This window comes from Mastigoproctus giganteus, chromosome 2 (genome assembly GCF_048544385.1).
Source record: "Mastigoproctus giganteus isolate SK-2022 chromosome 2, ASM4854438v1, whole genome shotgun sequence".
In the NCBI taxonomy this organism is placed as follows: Eukaryota; Metazoa; Arthropoda; class Arachnida; order Uropygi; family Thelyphonidae; genus Mastigoproctus; species Mastigoproctus giganteus.
Genome location: NC_143576.1, coordinates 220,894,839 through 220,919,818, shown reverse-complemented (window position 1 = coordinate 220,919,818; position 24,980 = coordinate 220,894,839). Strand labels below are relative to the sequence as shown.

The following is a 24,980-nucleotide window of genomic DNA, read 5'->3' as shown; positions in this document are numbered from 1 at the left end:
TATATATATATATATATATAATAAATAATCTCAAAGTATATTATACTAATCCTAACTCACATAATTTCATTAAAATTAAAGAAAAATAGAGAGAGAACACTTTCAGTAAAAATACTATATGCAGCTAAGATGCATCATTATCACATATGTACAGATATGTACTTCTACTACAAATTTTATTCTGCCAAAGAAATAAACCAGATAAAAAATGCAACAAAAAGAATTCAATAAAGTATTACTAACAAATACTAACACATGCACACACTGATTAAGAGACTTTAACAAGATCTTGTAACCAACAAAAATACAAACATACATTTAATTTAGAAAGATTCATTTCTCTTCCCATATGCAAAATGCTAACCACACTTTAAGCTTATTAGAAGTAAACTCGTTTACTTTTATTAAATGAAATTGAAATTAACTCTAACCAAAGAAGATAAATCATTTGTACCTTCAAATGCAAGACAAAATATCGTGCACAAATATTTCACTCATCAGTCAAACAAATGTGCTGCTAATTTTAAACCAGTTTTTGAAAATATTAAGTACTTTTGGAATACATTTTTTGTAATGCTTTTGCAATACTTTTTTGTGAAGTGGGGCTGGATCTCCATCTACACACCATGACTATTTCAGTCAATTTTTCATATAAATTGACTGCATGTTCGGAAAGTCATATACACCTGTATAACAGCAATATGTAAATAATACATGATGAGTCACTGTGCACCATCTTGTGATGTGATATGAGACCCCGTGCATCTAGTGGTGCTGTCAAGGTTAGTTGGCTGTGAGAAAAAACTATAAACTCTTTCCTTTGAAATAAGTGTATAGTGACTTTCCAAACACCCCGTAAAATAACAGTCCTAGCCCAAGGGGATCTCTATATACTTTCAAACAAAACTACAATGTCCATTTTGGTAACAACATAATGTTTTTAACTTTATCAATGGAGAAAAAAAAAGTGCAATTAAAAACAAAAGGATACCGCCCCCCCACTTGACTAAACAAGCTAGTTAAATAACATGAATAGTCCTTTTAAATGGCTGCAGCAAACTTCCTTTCATAACACCAAATTGCTTCCATAATAAAATAAATTGCTGTTAATGAAAGCAAACCTGAACAAAACTTTTGTAATCACATAACTGATTCCAAATTACACAAAAACAAAAAGATAAGTAAAAAGGATTCCACATAAACTTCTGAACTTCTAAAGAGATTATGTTCCGAAAGTGTGTTGCTTGTATCTGAAAAGAAACATGTAGAGATTAATTTACAGGAAGTACAGGCAATATATATATATATATATATATATATATATATAATTATGAATAAAAATTAAAATTAAGTAAAGAAAGAAAATGGATTTGAATTTGAATAGAGATAAAATGGAATATCAATATATGTTGAATAAAGGGGGGAAGAACGGAAAAGAGTAACGTTATAAACAAAGTGCGAATTTTGAAAAATGCAAAATTTGAAAAGAACGAAAATAGAACGAAAATAGAAATAGCAGATTATTGAAAAGAACGACCAAAGTAGAAATAGCATTGCAGTATCTTTCATAATTTCATTATTAGCATAAGTTAAATTAAAGATTTGCACATAACATTAAAATAATTTTCTATATATATATATATATATATATATATATATATAAAGCTGTTATAAAGTGAAACCAATTTTTTAAAAATTCTATAACTTGCAATTATTATTCAAGCATATCAATGATCAACACTGTTGAGGACAAGAAAAGAACTAGATGTATGCACAAAGTGACCATATATATCAGTGTCCCAAAAAGCTAACTAAAACATCAAAATTTGTTCTGGTTCTGCCCTATTATATTGCAATATTCAAAATAAGGAATACAAATCTGATTCAGTGAACAACAATGCAGAATAATACACTGGATGGTATGTGTACTTTTATTTGGATTTATAAAATCTGATCTTTATGCATAGAATAAAATGCAATTTTACTATGAATAACTTAAATAGTAGTTAAGTTAACCTAAACAATGAATTTTGTTGGAAACAATGTCGGGACCTGCTGAGTATTAAGCTTACGTATTAAACTTAAGTTTCTTAATGTAAGAATTAGCAAGCAAGGTTATAATTTAAAGGAGCACTAAATTATCATTGTTTATGCTTCCAAGAAAGCAATATAAATTCAATACTGGTTTTTTACAGAAAAAGTTCTGTTTTATTAAGAATATAGCGTTTAATAATTAACATTAAGTACAAAGTGATATTTGTGAAATAGTATAAGAAAGCAGTATATATTCAATACTGGTTTTTTACAGAAAAAAAATTCTGTTTTATTAAGAATAGCATTTAAAGATGTACATTGAGTGAAAATTTTTATATTAACAGTCTCATATTAACAATTCTGCAACTGTTAAACAGCATAATCTCACACAAGGTACTAAGTACTATAGGTTCTAATACCTTTCGTGTTTGGGATTTTTATTAAAAAAAAATCTCATCTACCATCAAAGGCACTTGCAACTGTCCTACAGATATGGTTTCTTTCTGGTTAAGATGCAGCTTTCAATATCAATAAACAAAGTCAAAAGGTTTCTTTTTAAATAATTTTTTGCTTACCACTTTTTAGGGCCTTGATTTTTCATTCAAAATCAGATATCTTTCAGCAGTACAGTAAAACTACTAGGACAGCACAGAGCTCTGTCAATGATGTAGGGGAATCTTGGCAAGTAGATGAAAACTAATTATCCCACTATTCAAATCAATTATCAGACCACATTTTGAATACTGTATAGAAGTCTGGAAATTTCATTTAAAGAAAGCTTGAAACTTGCTTGAAAGGGTACAAAGGAAGGCAACAAGACCAGTTATGATTACAAAGATATTATAGCAAGAGACTTTAGTTCTGCAAGCTACAAAGTTTTGAAACTACACATTTGCATTACGACATGATTCATATCCTAATGCAAAGAAGAATAAGAAATACTAGTCTAGGTTTAGGCCCAAATGGATGTCAGATCTAATGAGACTCGTGGCAGAGAAGAAAAATGCATGGGATGCATATAAATTATCAGGTGACACAAGTCTATGGCAGATATACGCTAGTCTGTAATCAAGTCACAAAGGAGGTTAGGCAAGCAAAGGCAGAATATGAGAAATCTTTGGCACAGGATGCAAAGAAAAACAGCAAAGATTTCTTTACTTATATAACTATTTTGTATCTACATTCGCACATGAGGAGTTATTCAAGGAAGAAAGGGCCAGATGTTTATCAAACTCTCATAGGGAATTAAATAATTTTGTAATAACCGAGAGCAAAGTGGAGGAAAAGTTGTTAAAGTTAAACATAAGAAAGGCACCTGGGGGTGGATGTGATCTATCCAGTTATATTAAAGGAAGCAGCAAAGGAAGTAAGCAAACCCTTAGCCATAATTATGAGAGCTTCCTTGGACTCGGGGGAAGTACCCACAGACTGGAGATGCGGAAATGTATCTCCAATTCACAAAGGGGAATCAAAGGGTGACACGAGTAATTACGGACCTGTTAGTTCCCTCAGCATGAATTGTTGAGGAGGCTTCCATCCTGCATTGAGTTGATAATGGATGCAGTTTATTTATTTTTTTTAAAATTTAGTTTGAATTCTGTTCCAGGAAAAATAATGGAGTCACTGGTTAAATAAGCATTGAAGGATCATCTAGACAAGATCTCAGTTATAGTTCAGACACAGCATGGATATGTTAAGGGGAAGTCTTGTCTGACCAATTTGATAGGATACTATGTGGTCACAAAGGAGCTGGATGCAAAAAGTAATTTTGATATCATATACTTGGATTTCAGGAAAGTTTTTGATACTGTTGCACATGGAAGACTACTGTACAAATTGAAGCAGTATGGCATTAAGGGCAAGTTGCTACAATGGATAAAAGGATGGTTGAGTGGGAGAAGACAGAGAGAGGTAGTCAATGGACACTGAACTTCTTGGAATAATGTCATTAGTGGTGTACCCTAGGATTCAGAGTGGGCCCATTTTTGTTTTGTATATTTATCAATGATATTGATGAAGGTATATCAAGCTTAATGTCAAAGTTTGCAGATGATACAAAGGTTGGCAGGGTCGTTAATAACAGTAATGACAGTATGCTGTGGCAACAGGATCTGGAAAAGTTGGGCAGATGGACTGAGAAGTGGCAACTGAAGTTTAACATTGACAAATGCAACGTACTGCATATGGGTAGCAGTAATCCCAGAGTAACATACCAACTGGGTGGTGTTACACTTAGAGTAGTGGAGAATGAAAGAGACCTGAGGGTAATTGTCCAGTCAGATATTAAATTTTTCTGAGCAGTGCAGACAGGCTGCCAGAGTAGGTCATGGTGTTTTGTCAATGTTATATAGGAATTTTGTGAGCAGGGACAAGGAGGTGAAATGAAGCCTCATTTTAGGAAGGATGTAGAGTTGCTAGAACGAGTACAGAGATGGGCAACAAGACTAGTAAGGGAAACAAATGAGTGCTCTTACGAAGAAAGGCTTAAGTTCTACAAATTGCAGGTGTCTGGACATTAGGCACCTGCAAGGCAATGTGATTGAGATTTATAAGGCCTTGAATAGATTGAGCAGGCTCAATCTGATAGAATTCTCCCTCTTGCTCAGCTTACAAACCTGAGAAGGCATAAACTGAAATTGAGGAAAGACAGCTGTTGAACAGATGTGTGGAAATTTGCCTTTAGCCAGCAGGTTGTTGATTGCTGGAACACTCTTCCATCTGTCACTATGGAAGTTGGTAGCTTAAAGCTTAAATAAATCTAAGGCAGAACTAGCCAAGCATTTGAAATGAATGGATGGGCGAAATGGGGATTTTTTTTTTTTTTTTTTTTTTTTTTTTTGCTGTATAAGCTTACTTTCTTGCATCATATGCCTCTACTAATGTAAAAGATTAAAGCTGGATATTCTTAATAATTATGGAAGTACATTTTCTCTTTCTAGACTGTTGCAAGTAAGGAGACATACAAATTAAGGAAAGATAACTGTAGACTGAATATACAAAAAATTTACTTTTAGTCAAAGGGTAATCCCATTAGGGCAAGCTACAACCTTCATAACAATCCTTATAAAGTCAGAGAGTACATTTAAAGAGGGAACGATAAACATTTAAAAAAAGCAGACAAAATAAAAAAGGGCACATTTTTTTTTTACAACAGGTGCCATAAGCTTTACCTGCTTGCATCATTCTATCATTTTACTACTACTAATACCAGTGATTTCCTGTCATTTTTATTATACCATCCTCCAATTTGTACAGTAGTCTTCCATGTGCAAATACTCTGATGTGTTTTCTCAAGTTGTGTGGACCAAATGAATTTCACAACAAACAACCTTTTTTCTGTTCTCAATTCACATATCACTAACTTTGCACTCCACACTTAACTATGCTTTCAACTCATTGTAATAACAATAAATAATGTTTTACCCTTTAGTAATGTGAGACATTATCACAGCCATACATTTGTATGGCTCTGTGATAATTTCTAATGTATTCCAGCCACTGTAAAGTAAGGACATCCAACATCACCTCATACAAGATCACCTTTGGCCAATAGAAGCAGACCCTATCCATTCATTATCTCTGACCAACAGTCATGTTCTTTGTGTGCACCCCCATATGCCTGAAGATGGTAGACGAGAATATTCATATTCTGCATTTGCTCATTTGATAATAACAATGGTGCCAGGATTTGTCAGTATCATTGAGGATACCTTAAGGGTTTAGGAAACTGCCAGATGGGGGGGGGGAGAAGAGTACTATAGACTTACATTTATTCATTAATATCAGTCAAAGTAATGTTTGCACACATCAAGAATTTTGTTGGTTGACACAAGAGCCAATGTTGGCAAGATGTTCTGAGGGTGGCAACATTTCAAACACGAGGGAACAAAGCTACAGAAACATGCCTAAATAACTTCAAGGGGTTTGTCAGGGTAGTAACTACAGAAGAATATTTAGTCTTAACTGTATCTACAGTAAAGCCAGGAGTGTTGTCAAAAAAATGGGCAAATTTGAAATCCTGGTTAGAACAACTAATGTTAACATAATAGGGCTAAGAGATATGTGGGCCACCTGGAAATTAGGGATGATGACTTCCACTATAGTATGTATGTATGTATGTATTTAGGAAAGATAGAAGGGGTGGTGGGATCATGTTTATCAACAGCAACCCAAGCACAAAAAGGGCCTTTGCAAAGTCAGAAGTTAAGTCTGCCAGCATAGAATGTCTGTGGGGTTAGTTAGTTGGAAGCAAAGGTATAATAAGAATGGGCATAATCTACAGACCAGAAGAATAGGAAAACAAGTGTGAATGTGTTACTATGGGTGACTTCAGTTTGTCCCTAATTGATTGGACACAGCGGGAGGGGAACTCACCATGGAGAACAAAATTTTTAAATAAACTATATTTATACCAGCATGTTAAAGAAAACACTAGGGGTAAGAATATTCTTGACCTCATCATTGCTCACGAATCAGATGACATCAAAGGTCTTAAAGCACAGGAACCATTGTCAGGTAGTGATAACACAGTCATTAGATGGAAGATAAAGAAAGACAGTGCAGAAGTTAAAGGTAAAGGCATCGATTTTAATTTCAGATAAAGAGAATGACAGTTTAAGGTGCTTTATGGCATCTATTTGGGCAGACTGTACAGGGAGAGCAAATACATTAAAGTCATGGAATACCTTTAAAGCAATAATCACAGCAGTCACAAATGCATATATATCATTAAGAAAGTACAGCATGAGGAGAATGCCAAGATGGATAAATGCAGAGCTGATCAGTCTAACAGAGCAGAAAAAGATAGCATGGAAAGGTTAAGGTGATGAAAAGTACTGAAGCCTACAACTTCTACAAGTTGATCTGTAACAGTACCACAAATAAGGTTAGGGAGGCCAAGGCTGATTATGAGAAAACACTAGCAAGGAGAGCAAAGAATGGGGACAAGGATTTTTTCTAGTATATGAATAAAAAGATGAAAACAAATCAGATTGGACCCTTGTGTATGTGGGAAAGCCTTTGATAATCATAATCAAACTGATGTTTCTGATGAATTAAATAGGTACTTTGCAATTAGTTTTTACTGATGAAAGGCTTTTCATGCTCAGGAGAGGCCATCCGAGAGAGGCTGAGATATGAAATTAGTAATTTTGAAATTACAGATGCCTGTTTATTATAAAAACTTTAGCATTAGCATTAGTAGAGGCATATGATGCAAGAAAGCAAACTTATGCAGCATCAGCCAAAAAAAAAAAACCCTTCCACTTCACCCCTCCGTTCGTTCTAAATACCTGTCCAGCTGAGCCTTAAATTTATTTAGGCTATCAACTTCCACAACAAGGGATGGAAGTCTGTTCCACCAACCAACTACTCGCTGGTTAAAGGCAAATTTCCGCACATCTATCCTACATCTGTCTTTCCTCAATTTGAATTTATGCCCTCTCAGGTGATTATTCTGAGCAAGAAGCAGTATCCCATCAGCATTGAGCATGCTCAAACCATTCAAGGCTTTGTACACCTCTATCAGATCACCTCGCCGGTGCCTAGTCTCCAGACACTGCAATTTGCAAAACTTAAGCCTTTCTTCGTAAGAGCAACCCTTCGCTCCGTTCACTAACCTTGTTGTCCTTCTCTGTACTTGTTCTAGCAGCTCCACATCCTTCTTGAAATGAGGCCTCCAGACCTGTATACAGTACTCAAGGTGCGGCCTGACCATTGAATTATACAAGGGAATAATCACCTCCCTATCCCTGCTAGAAAAATTCCTGTATATCATTGATAAGACACCATGAGCTACTCTTGCAGCCCGTCTGCACTGCTCAGAGAACTTCATATCTGCCTGCACAATTACTCCCAGGTCCTTCTCATTCTCTACCACTGTCAGTGTAGTACCACAGAGTTGATACATTGCTCTGGGGTTGCTGGTTCCCATATGCAGTACTTTACATTTGTCAATGTTAAATTTGTCAAACGACACAAACCGTATCTAGGTATATAATTTAAACATGCCATCCATTTTTACATTTTATTTGATCACAGCTTTACTTGAAATTAATTTATTCAGATGCAGCTGGTACAATAATTCATTTATTCAATCGTTCATACTTCTCATATACGATAGTCATTTCCTTTAAAAAAAAAAAAAAAAAAAAATATATATATATATATATATATATATATATATATATATATATATATATATCCTAAATTACCATTATTAGAGCTTTCCAGTTTATTACTGTCCTTATTTCAGGATAAATTCTTTTATGCTGAAATGATAAGGACATTAGTAAAAATCCTCCAATTTCTTATTTCTTCTCAACATTAAAGCTCATCACAGATTTACACAAGCAACAACATACTTCTACTACATTGCTCTGGGGTTGCTGGTTCCCATATGCAGTACTTTACATTTGTCAATGTTAAACTTCATTTGCCACCTCTCAGCCCATCTGCTCAACCTTTCCAGATCCTGTTGCAGCAGCATAGCATCAGAAGAGTCCTTAACAACCCTGCCAACCTTCATATCGTCTGCAAACTTGGACATTAAAGCTTGATATACCATCATCAATATTATTTATAAATACAGAAAACAACAATGGACCCAACACTGAACCCTGAGGGACTCCACTAAAAACATTAGTCCACAATGAGCAGTGTCCATTAATTACCACTCTGTCTTCTGCCACTCAGCCATCCCTTTATCCATAGCAACAATTTGCCACCAATGTCACACTGTTCCAGTTTGTGCAGCAGTCTTCCATGTGCAACAGTATCAAAAGCCTTTCTAAGATCCAAATATATAATATCAAAGTTATCCCCTGCATCCAATTCTTTTGTGACTACATCATAGTATCCAATCAAATTGGTCAGACAAGACCTTCCCTTAACAAAACCATGCTGTGTCTGATCTGTAACTGAATTCTTGTCAAGATGATCCTGCAGTGCTTCTTTAACCAGTGCTTCCATTAATTTTCCTGGAACAGAAGTTAAACTCACAGGTCTATAATTACTTGTGTCAGCCTTTGATCCTCCTTTGTGAATTGGGGTTACATTTGCACATCTCCAGTCTGTGGGTACCTCTCCTGATTCCAAGGAAGCTCTCATAATCATGGCTAAGGGTTTGCTTACTTCCTTTGCTGCCTCCTTTAATATAACTGGATAGATCCCATCCAGCCCAGGTGCCTTTCTTGTGTTTATCTTCAACAATTTCTCCTCCACTTTACTCTCATTTGTTACAAGATCATCTAGCTCACTGCCAGTGTTTACTTCATCTATGGCATTCCCCTTCCTGAATAACTCCTCATGTGTGAATGTAGATGCAAAATATTGATTTAGTTTGTTAGCTACCTGACCAGGATCATGAACAGTTGAACCATCAATATCAAGTGAACCAATCTGATTTTGTTTTTTCTTTCCTTGCTGTTTTTCTTTGCATCCCTTGCCAAAGATTTCTCGTAATCTGCTTTCGCCTGCCTAACCTCCTTTGTAACTTGGTTACAGATCAAGTTATATCTATCATAGGCTTCTGTGCCACATGTTAATTTATATGTATCCCATGCATTTTTTTTCTCTGCCATATGTCTCATTAGTTCATCTGACATCCATTTAGGCCTGAACCTTGAATAATATTTCTTAGTTGGTATGTAAAGCCTAGTAGCTTCCAAGATAAGTTCTTTGAATGCTTCCCATTTTGAGTTTGCTGTTGGTAACATCATCAGTTGGTCCCACTGTATAGAATTTAAATACTGTCTCAGACCATCGTAGTCGCCTTTACGAAAGCAATAACCCTTCCCTTTACCCCTGATGGTAGTTACCTCCTTGAGTAAATCCCACTTCAGCACACTGTGATCACTGCCACCTAGTGGTTCCTGTATCTGCAGATTCTTAATGCATGAAGAATCACTACTGATAATCAAATCAAGAGTATTGCTCCCTCTAGTTGCCTCCTGAACATGCTGATTTAGAAAACAATCATCCAATAAATCCACAAAAGCCTTGCTAGTGTCTGAGTGACCAACCCACAAATTCAAGAAAATATCTGGGAAATTAAAATCCCCCATTATAAGACTGATTTACTGGCCCACTCTATTTCCCTGTACAGTTCCTTATTATACTCATCAGAGTCATTAGGCCTATAGCATACTCCTACTCTCAATTTTGATCTCCCAATGCTTATGTCACACCAAACTGACTCGACACTGCACTGTCCAGCGATGTCAACTGGATGCACTTCCTTGGATTTTATGTGTTTCTTAACTAATAGCATAATCCCTCCTCCCTTCCCATCCTGTCTATCCTTTCTGTAGACGTTGTACTCCCCAAATTCCAGTTCTGCATTACTTATATCTGTGTGACACCACGTCTCTGATATCCCAACAATATCCGTCTTTGATGCTTTGATGTCAACTGGATGCACTTCCTTGGATTTTATGTGTTTCTTAACTAATAGCATAATCCCTCCTCCCTTCCCATCCTGTCTATCCTTTCTGTAGACGTTGTACTCCCCAAATTCCAGTTCTGCATTACTTATATCTGTGTGACACCACGTCTCTGATATCCCAACAATATCCATCTTTGATGCTTTGAGCAATACCTCAAATTCATCAAATTTATTTACCAAACTCCTAGCAAACGTATAACAACTTGAGCCTAAAGGCAAATAAGGCTCTTCCAGTTGACGCTATATACCCAGTAATTTTAAGTAATATATATTGAATCATTGAGATTAATAATGAGGGCATCATTGGACTCCATTGAGATACCTTTGGATTGGAGAAGTGCCAATGTATCGCAAATATATAGAGGAAATTCTAAGAGTGAACTTGGTAACTACAGACCAGTTAGTCAGTCTCAATTTAGCGGTAATGAAAATCTTAGAGACAATGATTAAGAGCAATCCAGGGACATTTAGATAGAGATAGGATTCTGAAGAATCCACCCACCCATACACGGTTTTATTAAGGGAAAATCATGTTTAACTAACCTGGGAAGCTATTTTGGCACAGTATGTAGGGAAGAATTTCAACATAGTTTAGTTAGATTTTAGCAAGCCATTTGACTCTGTCCCTCATGAGAGGTTACTGAATAAGCTGGCCCTGGTGGGTAGCACAGTTGGTTGTTGTCCTCTCCGCACTGGGTGGAAAAGACCAGAGTTGAGTCCGATCAATGACACAAATTTTTACAGGCCTTTTCGCAACATGGCTGAGTTAGTCAATCTCAGACTTGAGTAGCATGGTTTTTTCCTCCTGAAAACTCAGGTTTTTCATCCAGTAAATAAACTCAATTTAGAGACAGTATACATGGAGCAATATGGCCTTATTCATTGATGCTACAAAACCCTATTATAACAAAAACTAAATAAACAGGAACATGTTAGGATTACTGCAAAGATTCTAAAATGAATTCAGGTGGCAGCAGGGCAAAAAGCAGAGGGTTGTGACAAATGAATATTCTTCAGATTGGTGTAATGTCAGAAGTATGTCAGAGCTGGCAACTGAAGTTTAATATTGACAAATACAAAGTACTGCATATGGGTAGCAGTAACCACAGAGTAACATACCAACTGTGTGGTATTAAAATCAGGGTAGTGGAGAATGAAAAAGACCTGGGAGTAATTGTGCAATCTTCTCAGCAGTGCATGAAGTTTATATATGAAGTTTTCTGAGCAGCGCAGACAGGCTGCAAGAGTAGCTCATGGGGTCTTGTCAATGATATATAGGAATTTTGCTAGCAAGGATAAGCAGGTGATTATCCTCTGGTATAAGGCCACACCTTGAGCACTGCATACAGGTCTCGAGGAATCATTTTAGAAAGGATGTAGAGCTGCAGGAATGAGTACAGAGAAGGGTAACAAGATTGGCGAGGAATACAAAGGGTTGCACTTATGAAGAAAGGCTTAAGTTCTGCAAATTGCAGTGTCTGGAGACTAGGCACCTGCGAGGTGATCTGATTGAAGTGTTTATGGCCTTGAATGGTTTGAACAAGCTCAGTGCTGATGGGATCTTCCTCTTGCTGAGATTCTGCACCTAGGGGCATAAATTCAAATTGAGGAAAGACAGTTGTAGAATAGATGTGCGGAAATTTGCTTTTAGCCAGTGGGTGCTTAATTGCTGGAACAAACTTTCATCTGTCGTTGCAGAAGTTGACAGCTTAAATAAATTCAAGGCTGAACTAGACAAGCTTTTGGAGTGAATGGATGGGTGAAATGGGAATTTTTTTTTTTTTTTTAGCTGATGCTTGCTTTCTTGTATCACATGTCTCTACTAATGCTAAAGTAGAGTTCCCAAGGATCAGTTCTTGAACCATTGTTGTTTCTGATTTTCCTAAACAACATCAAAGGGATAAAGGGTGTGATGTCAAAATTTGCAGACGACAAAGAGTAGGAGTGTCGTTAATGATCAGTGCCAAGTAGCCCTCCTTCAGGATGACTTGAACAGGTTTCAAAAAGGTCAGAAAATGGTAGCTACATTTTAATACAGCAAAATGCAAGGTCTTACACTTGGGGAATGGCAACCCCAAAATCAATTATACACTTCATGGGGGCTGAATTAAAAACAGTAGAGAAGAAAAAGATGTGGGAGTTATAATAAAGGCAGATATGAAGTTTTCTGAACAGCATAACCAGGTGGTCAGGAAAGCCCATGGTGTCCTATCAATGATTTATTGAACAAATATCCTGTAGAGAGAGAGAGAGGGAAGTAGGTCAAATCCCACCGTATACAGCAATTGTACAACTGCATTTGGAATGGAGACTTCCTCTGAAAAAAGACAGTAGGCTTCTTGTTAGGATCCAAAGATGGGCAACTCACATCGTAAAACTGGACAAAGGGTGACCACACAAGGAAAGACTTCGATTATATGGTATACAGAGCTTGTCAACCAGCACCTCAGAGTGGAGCTGATTAAGGTTTATAAAGCTTTGAGAGGGGCTAGTAAAATGAATGAAGGAATTTTCATTGTTATAAAGAATTCAAGAACTAGATGCCATAAATTCAAATTATAGGATTTAAACTAGATTGTAGGAAGTTTCGTTTAGCCAGCAAGTTATTAATTACTGGAACAAGTTGTCTCTTTAGGTAGTTCAGGCTGACAGTTGAAAAAATTCAAAGGTCAACTGGATAGTTACCTACACAAGGAGGGAGAGGCATAATTTATATTTTCTTATCTATTTCACCCCCCCCTCTATCTCTTGGCTGGTGCAACAAAAGCCTGTGGCTTCCTTGCACTATATGGCTAATACTAATAACAATAATAATCCTTTATTTGCAAATTATTAGTTACATAAAATATATTTTATATACTAAAGGAATATTTGTATCCTGAAACAGCCAAGGAAAGGGAGGGTTAGGTTTACAAGAATGAAAAACTCCAGCTAACAACATTATGCAAGTTTTTCATTCTCTGCATAGTGGAATGTAATATATGGACATGTAAAGCACTTTTAAATTAAGTTAAGTTTCATTACCCATATGCATTAAAGGTCCAACAAATAATTAAATATGCCATTGCACTGTGTGGTTACCGCACAGTGACTCTTTTGGTGTCTGCCTCAGAGCATGTACCTTGAAAAATAAATTAAATAAATTGGGATGATACTAGAACTAATTAAAAAGTACTCAAAAATATTAAAAGGATAGAGGGAAGTGAGAAAAACAGAGAAAGGATAGATGGAGGGGAGAAATGAAACTGAAGAAAGCTCTTGGCTGTTTAAAGACAAATAATCTGAAATTGCAGAAAACAAGATTTTTGAGATTTATTTTTAGATAGCAGATTTCTCTTTGATTTCATCACTCCTCCACCAAGACTACTAAGTATATTTTCATAAATATATGAAGCTTATTACTTATTTACATAATGACAGTTATGTTTGATATATATCTCTGGGTATTTTACAATTCTATTTCAGCAATTTATGTTAATGAATAACTGACAATTGTATGTACAAATGTGCCAGTCACTCACATTACAGTGCAGCTTAGCCTTCATAGACTAAATCCAGTTATGAAATGAAGGGGGAGGAAACATGCCCAAAAAGACAAGACAAAAAAATTTGAATTAAATATTGGCATTAATGGACCCAAGCATGTGTATTATTTCGCTAGAATTGTGTATTCATGGGCTGATTTGCATGTTGTGTGTGTTATGTTATCTGGCACAAGGGCTACATAGGCCATATTGCGCCTCCCAAACCAATTGACTTTACATATAAAAACTGCTTGAGCAGCAGTTAGAAACAGATATACATTTGAATTTGTTTTAAATAGAGAAAGAATTCTGAGAGATTCGCTTCTTTACCTATGATACTATTTGAGAGACAGAGGTTGTTGTAGTTCTGAAATCATACTAAAAGACATTTGTCAGGCATTGAACAAGCTACGTTCGAGGAGTACATGTTTTACTGTAAGTGATTGCAAGCAGTGCGCGCACTGAGGAGTATCATTTCCTGTAAGCAGGTAGAGACGTGTGAGGTGAGTGTCAACTATTGGCTAAGATTATTTCTTTTCTATTTTATGAAGGCTAGAAGTCCATAATTGTGGTTCAAGTTTTATTTGCAATAGCTTATTTGTTTGCATTTTCCACAGAAGCATGTGCGTGTATGTGATGAAAAACCTGGAATAACAGGAAAACCCTACACCCTTTGCATGAGACCAGCTAACTACAGCTGCAACTTAAAGATATAAGAATGCACTTTTTTTCCTAAATAAAACTAAAATAAAATTCCTAAATGCTGATAGTATTTTAGACATTGTATAGGAAGATAAGTATTAAATGGCTTAGATCAAGTCTGTAAATAATACAGACCTGTATTTTTCTAAAATTAATAATTTTAATGGTTTGCTATTAATTCTTCCCTTTTTAATGTCAAATTAAATATTTATATGTTACTTTTGTCCATTATGGAAGTCTGCACAACTAAGCGTTAAGTGTAGTAGTTTTTTTCTTTGCCTATGAGAGGTGATATACCAGTGTATTTAAGATTTTACTCAGTCAAATAAGAAAAAAAATATTTTTTTTGGTAGCATTAAAGGGATGAAAAAAATTAGTAAGAGTAAAAGACAGGAAAACATAAAAAGTAGGAGGTTGCAGATACGATTAAAGGGGATTTATCATAGGGTCCTGAGCTGGATATCATCATTCTTCTTTCTTGGTGATATTCTCTCTCTCTCTCTCTCTCTCTCTCTCTCTCTCTCTCTCTCTCTCTCTCTCTCTCTCTCTCTCTCTCTCTCTCTGTGTAATTAAGAATTTTTTTTTTTTTTTTTTGCTTGGTGCAGCATAAGCCTCAGGCTTATGCTGCACCATAGGGCTAATAATAATAACAACAATATATATTAAAATTAACTCAAAAATAGGCATTTATATTACACATTTGCAGAGTAAGAACTAGAATGCTGAACACATGTGAAGCAGTAATTATTATTCATGAAAATCCTGACACAATAAGCAATCTCACTTTTTAAAAACTTTATAAAATAATACAACAGTCCTGGTCTTCAGTTGCAGGAACAGAAGGCAGTGCTTCAGGTGGTGGTTCAGGGTAAAATCCATCCAAATATATTCTGATGATATATATATAATACTCTTCCTTGTCAGATACATTGTAAGTAAAACTTGTTTCAATACCATGATAAGCTTCACCACCACTGTAAAGTCTCATTGCTGCTGTTTCGGCACTCAAAACCCTGGCACCTGCAATGAAATAGCTCAAAATTGTAAGTGTTTACTATCTGTAAAAAGGTTTTTATTTAATAATAATAATAATAATAATAATAAAAACACATACTAGTACTACATGACATTTGGAAAGCATAGATAATGGGAAAATGTTAAAAACAACATATACTACAATGCTAAACTTGCAAAAGCAACTAAAAGAGAATGATTTTTCTTATAAATTATCAAGGGGAAAAAAAAATGTTTAAATGTTAAACAGATAATTCTGTATATTAACAATTTATCATATACATACACACACACACTTCTCAAAATGGAATCAAAAGTGCCCCACATGTAACCTGATGAACTGTTGTATGACCCAAAGTGTTGTTATCTGAGTGCAGATTCATAGTATTAAATCTATATTGAAAAACAAATGCTAAAAGAAATACTTAAAATATACATTTCATCAAAATTTTATAAAATTTATGTAGATCTTCAAAAATGTTGTTAATCATGTGCCAATATGAAAAGATCAAGAGGCCTCCATGCATGACAATTGTGCTAGTCAATTCAATTGCTCCTGATCAAATCTTCCAGTAATTTGCAATTTTATACTAGCCTAAGCTGCCACTTTATTTCCTTTTTTTGTGCTCCACCATAGCCTCCAGTATCAAGAATTCATCAATACATTTTTTTTTACAATACCCTGCAAAAGTTCAACAATCATTTAAATACTTCTGTCTTTTCTTAAGTGCCCTTAGTTAACTGAATTCTGTTGATGTGTATACCACAATAAGAATGATGCCAAGACAAGGCAAATTTGCAATATTTACCTAAAATTGTCAATTGACTAGATAGCTTGCATAGGAATATGCTAAAAGATTTTTCAGCTGTGTACTTCTACAAGTATCTTAAATGAGCATCATGAACACAGCTCAAGATGACAATATAGCTCATGCAAAAAAATTAAGGCTAAGACTACAACCACAATCTGCCCTCCTTCCTCCTGTCTTCTCAAAATTCACTTCCACCCCTCCCTCCCTAAATACACAAAAACCCTATGTTTTACAACTCTTAAAAAGATTTAGTGAACAGAATGCCATGTCAAGCACAACAATACTCAAACTGAAGAAAGAAGGCACCCTTGACAAATGTTCATACTGCCAAAACAGAAGACACCAGCTCTACTCTTGAACAACACATCTGGAAAATACATAGTGAGAAATCTTATTTTAATGAATGCGTTCACATTTGAAGATCAACAACTTGAGACTCCATACTGTTCAGACCCTCAAGCTCATATGCAAGGGCCATTCCCTTGACCCTTCCCCCATCACAACCAGCCAAACTGCCCAAGAATCTGTAGTCATACATTCCATTAAATATATGCTAAATATTCAAACCATGCCTCACATTCTGGTGCCCTTCTTAGGTCACCCCTCGTTTTGTAGAGGGGAGACGAATTCATGTAGTGCGGACTGTTTCCCTCGTGTCTGGCCTCAAAGAGGAGGGGAGGGATGGCCGTGAAGTTAGTCCCAATTGTGACATTCACTATTTATAAAATCACTAATGTAGTCCTCACTGCCACAACCCACCCATCCACCCACTAACAATTTTCCTCTCTGCTCCCAGTACTCTCTCCTCCCATCATAATGCACCATATATATTAATATTTTTCTCGAAAAATATCAAAAACAAATGACATACTTAATAACTGAATCACTGTTATTGGCACCACAGCTACCATTTCTAATATAAATATCTGCACAGGCAAGATAGCTAGGAAAAAAAAAAAACTTTTGATATCTTCCTTAGTCTTAGCAAAACTAACAAAAATTATCACTAGGTACTCATATTTTGTCTCAATTTAGGGTAGGAACTGCTCATTCCAATAAGTGTCTCTGCTCAGATCTCTGTGGCCATCAAGGATGCCAGCTGTACATTCTGGACAAATAAAATAACCCACAAAATCAGATAACAGCACACAGCCTGTTATAAAAGTCCATCCTGAAGATGCACAGCTACAAGGCCAACTAATGTTATCATTAGCTCACTGCCTAGTATCATTTATACATTAGCATTTAGAAGCATATGATGCAAGAAAGCAAGCTTATAACAGCATTAAAAAAAAAACCCTTCCCATTTCACCCATCCATTCGCTCCAAATGTTTGTCTAGTTCTGCCTTAAATTTATTTAAGCTGTCCACTTCTACAACAGATGGAAGTTTGTTCCAGCAATCAACCACCTGCTGGCTAATTTCTGCACAACTATTCTACAACTGTCTTTCCTCAATTTGAATATGTCCCCTCACGCAATTAATCTGGGCAAGAAGAAGAATCCCATCACCATTGAGCTTACTCAAACCATTCAAGGCCTTATACATCGCAATCAGATCACCTTGCAGGTGCCTAGTCTCCAGATACTGTAATTTGCAAAACTGAAGCCTTTCTTCATAAGAGCAACCTTTTGTGTTCCATTCACTAATCTTGTTGCCCTTCTCTGTATCGTTCCAACAACTCTACACCCTTCCCAAAATGAGGCCTCCAGACTTGTATACAGTATTCAAGGAGTGGCCTGACTATTGCCTTATACAAGGGACCATTGCTTTATACATCATAAACTGCATCATATCATCTATACATCATAAACTACAGCTTCAGTAGGCTGTCTTGAGACTTAATTATTAAACCTTGTATCTCTGGGAATGATTATTTTTTTTTTCTCTTGTATTCATTTACCAAAATGAATGTGGGTATGGAGGTTTCCCCTCAAAAATTTCTGCAAGAAAGTTATAATACAGTTTAAGATTGCCAATATTCAACATAATATTCTCCATGTTGGACAGACAACTTATGTGATTGAGACCCACTAATATTCGGAAAACCGGAGAGATGCTATACTATTGTGATTTTCTCTAGGAGAGAATCCGAGTCCTCATTTTGAATTTAAATCATTTAATAATAAATTTAATCATTTAATTAATCATTTAATAATAAATTTAATAACAAAACATAACAGCCCCCCCATTTAGGACTGCTGCTAATGGGGACAGGTAGTCATGCTTCTGGATTTCCGAGTGGAAACTTTCATATTCCTTCCTCTAAATTACCTTTAAGCTGTTCTAAATCCCTAGATTTTCAAATTCCCTAACTATTAGTGAAATATGAGGGGGCGGGAATTTTTCTTCTATCCTGTTTCTCTTCTTTTCACTTACTCACCCCCCTACACTTTTTAAATACAACGTGCTGGGGCTATATATACAGCCTTTGACATGTGCTCGCTTCCCCTTTTTAATGTGGTATAGACAAAAAGCCCCCATAAAGCTTTGGGTAATCTTCTCCCATTATACTTTCAATTATTCACCATGCATGGATTTAGGGTAAAAGCTTATTTTTATTCCTTTATCTTGTTTCAAGGTTTTTCCCTTCCTTTAAGCAGGTCTTTGAAACAATTTCCATATATTCTGATTACATCTTACATGGATGCAGTTATTCCTGGAAAATACCTCAGGTAAGAGATTTTCTGACTTAAAATATAATCTTAATATTCCATTTATTATATTTAGTACAGTCCATTCCAGTTATTTGGGACACATCAGGACTAGTACATTTTGGCCCAATTAAGCAGCTGTCCCAATTATCCGAAGTTTCACGTAAATAGTTAAAAATACAATGTATCCCCCCCCTTTATAATTAGTTCACTGTACAATCAAATCACATTACGACGAACTGAACATAGTAAAGTACCATTCACTACTACACAATGTGCAGTAAGCGCCAGTCATTGTGATCACGTTTGTGAACTGAATTTTAATTCTATTAAACAGCAATTCTAATTAGCGAAAATAGGAGGAATATTATCCACAGGCTATAAAAGCAAAGATATATTAAACACAAATTTACCCTTTATTACCTTACCAATTAAAAAAATTAAATGATACGTGAAAATCGGAAGAATATACGTGATAATTAATACGTACTGTAATATGTACATACGAACTAGTTGACATTACTGTTCACTGACATTTGTGGGTGGGGGGGGTTAAAATTTAAAACAGTAAAAAAATAAGCAATCAATAACAAAGAATGCAAGTAACAGGATATGCGCAAATGAGAATGGAGTAACAAGTTACAAAGCTTTAAAAATAGGAATGTAGAGAAGAGCTGAAAATTAATTTTTTTATATGATTGAAGATTTCATGGAAGTGTAAACACATTTCACCATAACCCACAGAATTCCAGCTGTCGGTATTATCGCAAATTCAATAAGATCGAGTTTACTGTTCGTTTATGATAGATTTCTCTAACAGAAAAGCCCAATAAACAGGTGACTGGTTTTTATGGTTGTGACCTTCAGAATTTCGACCGAACCACATGGTACCATCGGAGACAATCGTAGGGTAATCCCAGTGCTGCGGTCTCCTGCCCCAATTAAATGGCATGCTGTCCCAATTAAGCGAAGTAAACCCTGGCTATTTTCTCGATTGGTTTCTGTTTTTTAAGATTTGACCCAAATAAACGGCTTCCCCGATTAACTGGTGGCCCAAATAACCGGAATACACTGTATTCTATTTTTATTTTTGATTTGGTTAAATTTCAAAACATTGATTTAAATTCAAAATGAGGACTCCGATTCTCTACAAGAGAAAATAAAAATAGTATAGCATCTGTCCGATTTTACGAATATTAGCTGGTCTCGATCACACAAGTTCTGTCCAACATGTCTAGTAAAGTTGAGACAACAGGATTCCCATAAAGTTTTTATACAATGTCAATATCCACAATATTCTCCCTGCTGCTTCTACCCTCAACTATCTGCAGTTGGATTCCTGTTATTCCTATTGAGCACTGTAGACATACTACAGTGCTCAATAGGAATAACAGGAATGTAAGTCTCTTGAACACAAAGCATATAAACCAGTGATCTGAAAAATAAAAACTCAAAATAAAACTGATAGCCTTATTTGAAGACTATGCATCTGAGACCTAATTATATGATTCAGGTCTGCCAAAATTATACAAATACAGCTTTCTGTTACAATCCACAATAGCTCATTATGGCAACCCAGCCCATGAACTCTCAAAATATATTTCCAAACTTATCTCCCCTTATTAGTAACATCTGTTATATAGTCCACAGCAGTAGTAAACTTATTAATATAATTGCTTGATTATACAAAGATGATATAGTGTCATCTGAAGTGGTCTCCCAGTCATCTATTCCTATGGCACATGCTACTGAATGCATTTAGATATTTAGTAAGCAAGGATGCCATGCCAAGTACTTTGATTTATATTTTTTTATGAGTGAATTTTGGTAAGTATGTACGTATGTAGATCTGTCTTGAAGGTTACCTCTGTGTTCATTAGTGCATGAATTGTCTTGAAATTTTTCCAGTACATATTGTCATGTCTTATCTGTGTTTTCATCTAATTACTGACTTATGATTACTTATAGATGGCAGAATAAAATCATACCTGTTAACCTCAGTCATGCAATTCAGATTACAAAAGCTAAAATCAAGAAAATCTCTGCAATTCTGATTAAGATGACAAAAACTGAACCAAGTGATACAGATAGAGGTAAAGGGTATTATTTATATACAAAAGTATTTATGTACAGTTTATTTTGTAAAAATAAACTGTACATAATTACAGTAAACCCTCACTAATCTGAAGTAATTGGGGAGAGGAGTCATCCGGATTACACGAGAATCCAGATTAGTGAAGCAAACCATAGCCCTAAAAGACAAAAAAAAAAAACTTAATGATATAGGTAGTGCTGATGAAAATAAATAAAACAAAATCACTGAAGAGCCTTTATTTAAAATCTATAAAAGAGACAATAGTTTTTATGTTGTTAATTGTCTTTTTATACATTTATCAGGTGGTGCTGGCATCACACACCAAACGCAACTTGATCATTGTTGTGAATACCACTTAAATACAGCTTCTTCAAGAAACACTTCTTTTGGCTTTTTTAATGTCTATTTAATACACTGCTTTTATCACTCCTTACACTGAAGTTTAAAGGAAACGTCTTTATAGATTCTTTGTTTTTTAATATCTGACATAGCCTGTTTGGCCAATACCAAATTCTTTAGCAATTTTTTTTCCAGGAACACCATTTAAGTTAATGATAGTTAAAGTAGTGTTTTCTTTTTATTTCACTTTTTAATTCTTTAGAACCCATAATTATATAAAATATGTTAACTTACGTACATATATATATACACGTATAAAGAAGTTTTTTTTTTTTTTTTTATGAAAACCCCAAACACGAAAGTATCAAAACCTATAGTACTTAGTACCGTGCATGGGTTGAAGGAGAAGTATGGGGGGAGGGGGGGTGCCAGAAACTTTGCTCTAGAGACTAAACATGGGTTTCACCACTTCAAGCCTCCAATAAGCAAAGTGGTGGTATTTCACCGGTTGATGAAAGTCATCTACCACCTACAAATGAAGCGATATAAGCAATAAATCCGTCCGACTCAGAGTCAACAACAATATTGAACAACACTCAAGACAATGTAATGTGTTTCATCTCTCTCTGCACAATCAATCAGCACACAGTGAGAGTTACTCATCTGCCTTCTTAAATCCATGTGTTTTTCAAAGTACTCAACTTTGAACAAAATTTTCATATTTCAATCCGGATTATCCGACATCGGATTAACTGTAACCGGATTAGCAAGGGTTTGCTGTATTCCCTTCTCACTGCATCTCTCTTAATTCTAGAATTTTCCTAATTCTTGGGATAAAATCTATTTGCATATGTCCTTGAAAAATGAGACACAAACCTCCGATTCCAAAAAAGACTTGTTACAGTGTACGGATACTTTCCCTTCTTCATACTCCCTGAAAATAGCTTAATCAAGATCTTTCCTAACTATCCACTGACACAAAGTATAAAAAAATACATGTTTACAAAAAATTTTAATGCAGATATGATATTAACTCACTGGAAATTTTTAGTGATTACTTGTATGAGGAGACTACATTCTCTTTGAGAATTTTAATATCTCTGAGATTTTTTTTATTATTACTATTACCGTTATTACTATATTATTCCTCTGTATTACTATATTATTCCTCTCCTTATGAATAAAAATAAAAAGGTGGGAATAACATATAGGTTTGTGCTGTAGCATCATGTTTATACATAGTAGTTGGCTAAGTAGTCACAAATTGGATCATTTAAGTTCTCAATATTGTGAATGCCTTCACAAAGAGTTGCCATGATATTGCACTACCTTCACAAAGAGTTGCCATGATATTGCACTACCTTCACAAAGAGTTGCCATGATATTGCACTACCTTGAATAAGTAACACTTCACCAATGGAGAAGACTACTGTTACTTATTCTCGGTGGATACCACCACCCATATTATTCGAGGTAGTGCAATATCATGGCAACTCGTTGTGAAGGCATTCATAATATGAGATACTTAAATGATGCCAATTTGTAAATACTTAGTTAACTTCTTCATAACCTGAGGCTATTTCCCTAGACAAATTATGTAAAGATAGGAATGGTTATGGTCACATTATAACTCTCTATATAAACCTTTCTCATCTAAGGCATGTCAAGTAGGTTTTCTTCAAGAATGATGTTATATATAATTATGTGAACCAATATATGATTTATTTATTGCTCATTTTTATATACTTCTGAGAAGAAACAAAAATAAAATATTTACCTGTGGCTTTAATCCAAGCTTCTATTCGCTTTTTTGTTGCTGACAAAGTTTCAAATTCTGGCATAAACAGTCCACCTGAAGTTAACTGTACAGGAACAAATGTTTTGCAGTTTAAATTTAAAGTGGGGGTCTGATGATCCCCCAATGGAGCAAAAGGCTTCAAATAAACAACACGCAAGATGCGTACGTAGAATGTACTTCTGCTGCCATGTTCCGTATAACTCATTCTCTGGGTATCAATGTTGTTGTCTAGTAAAATATAACATACATTTTATGCCAACAAAGAACAAAAACATTTTTTAAAGAAGTTATAAACAATAACACACTGTAAAATCAGGTCACTAAATACACAGCACTGTCAGTTCTGCTATAACGCTACATGTGATCCTAAAAATCTCTGCATTATGGTATTTTGCGTATTAAAAATAATAGAGCTTATGGGGAAAATAGGGATAGAGGCAGAGCACTCAAAAAAAAAAAAAAATATGTTCTGTCTGGAAAGTAAAATACTAAAAAAAAAGTAAGAAACCCAATAAGATTGCTAACACAGGTTTAAACATCTTAAATTTACAATAAATAAATAAATAAATATTACAGCAGATATAGCACTTTATTTTGACAAGATACCTTGTATTGGTCAAAGACTATGTAAACTTACATACATAGCTTAATTAATATTTAATACCTTATATGCCTACTAATTGATATGTCTGTTCACTGAATTTTTTTTTTTGATTGTAAAATTTAAAACAGTAAAAAAGATAAGCAATCAGTAATGACGAACACGGCACACACAAATTTCACAAGTGAGATACGGAGTAATAAGTCTACGAAGCTTAAAAAATAGGAATGAAGAGAGGATTCTGAAAATTTATTTATGCTTTTCATATAATTGAAGATTTCATGGAAGGGGAAACACATTTCACCATAACGTAAAAATCCACACAATTCCAGCTATTGGTATTATCGCAAATGTAATAAGCTAGTTTACTACCCATTTATAATTAGATTACACTAACAGAAAAGTCCAATAAACCGGGAACTGCAAATGTTTTTATTGTTTTATGGTAGTGACCTCTAGTAACATGCTCCTTGGTGCTCACGCCTCACGAAATTTCTGTTTGAATAGAAAAATGTCAGCTTCTGAAAACATAGGCTGGCCTACAATATCACGTGCCATCTTTTGAATACAGCAAATGACAACGGCGTGTCTTCGACCACTACAACTACAGTAAATATGAAATATAGCTCTCACACATTTGACTTTTGACATTTAAGCTTCATAAACTTGTATGTATTGCTGTGTAGGTGGCTATGTTCAGTTTGGTGCCAGGTTTTGCGTTCAACTGATGTTGCAGACGAAATCGCATTATATTTGCATTGTTCCCTAATATATCAGTCGCACTGGAGCAAATTCGCATTGCTAAAATGCACGTTATAGCAGAATTAACTGTACTAAAATACTAAAGTTGAAATAAAATTTATGAAATTACTGTATAATGCTTGAAATAAAGATCAAAAATTTGAAATAAACTGAAGTCCAAAAGCCTAAGGGTATGAGGCACCAGCACATTGTTCCTGTGAAT

The 24,980-nt window shown here is 35.1% G+C and overlaps 1 protein-coding gene across 1 annotated transcript in view; it reads right to left on the bottom strand.

Annotated features, from left to right (window-relative positions):
* Positions 1–1,188: 1,188 nt before the first annotated feature.
* LOC150090151 (uncharacterized) overlaps positions 1,189–24,980 on the bottom strand; it is a 118,008-nt gene continuing 94,216 nt past the window's right edge. The window contains exons 7-9 of the mRNA XM_090368973.1: positions 23,395–23,643; positions 15,488–15,723; positions 1,189–1,250 (exon numbers count right to left, since the gene is read on the bottom strand). Of these exons, the coding sequence (XP_090225099.1) occupies positions 15,500–15,723; positions 23,395–23,643 (473 nt within the window). The 3' untranslated portion in view covers positions 1,189–1,250; positions 15,488–15,499. The remainder of the gene's footprint in view (positions 1,251–15,487; positions 15,724–23,394; positions 23,644–24,980) is intronic.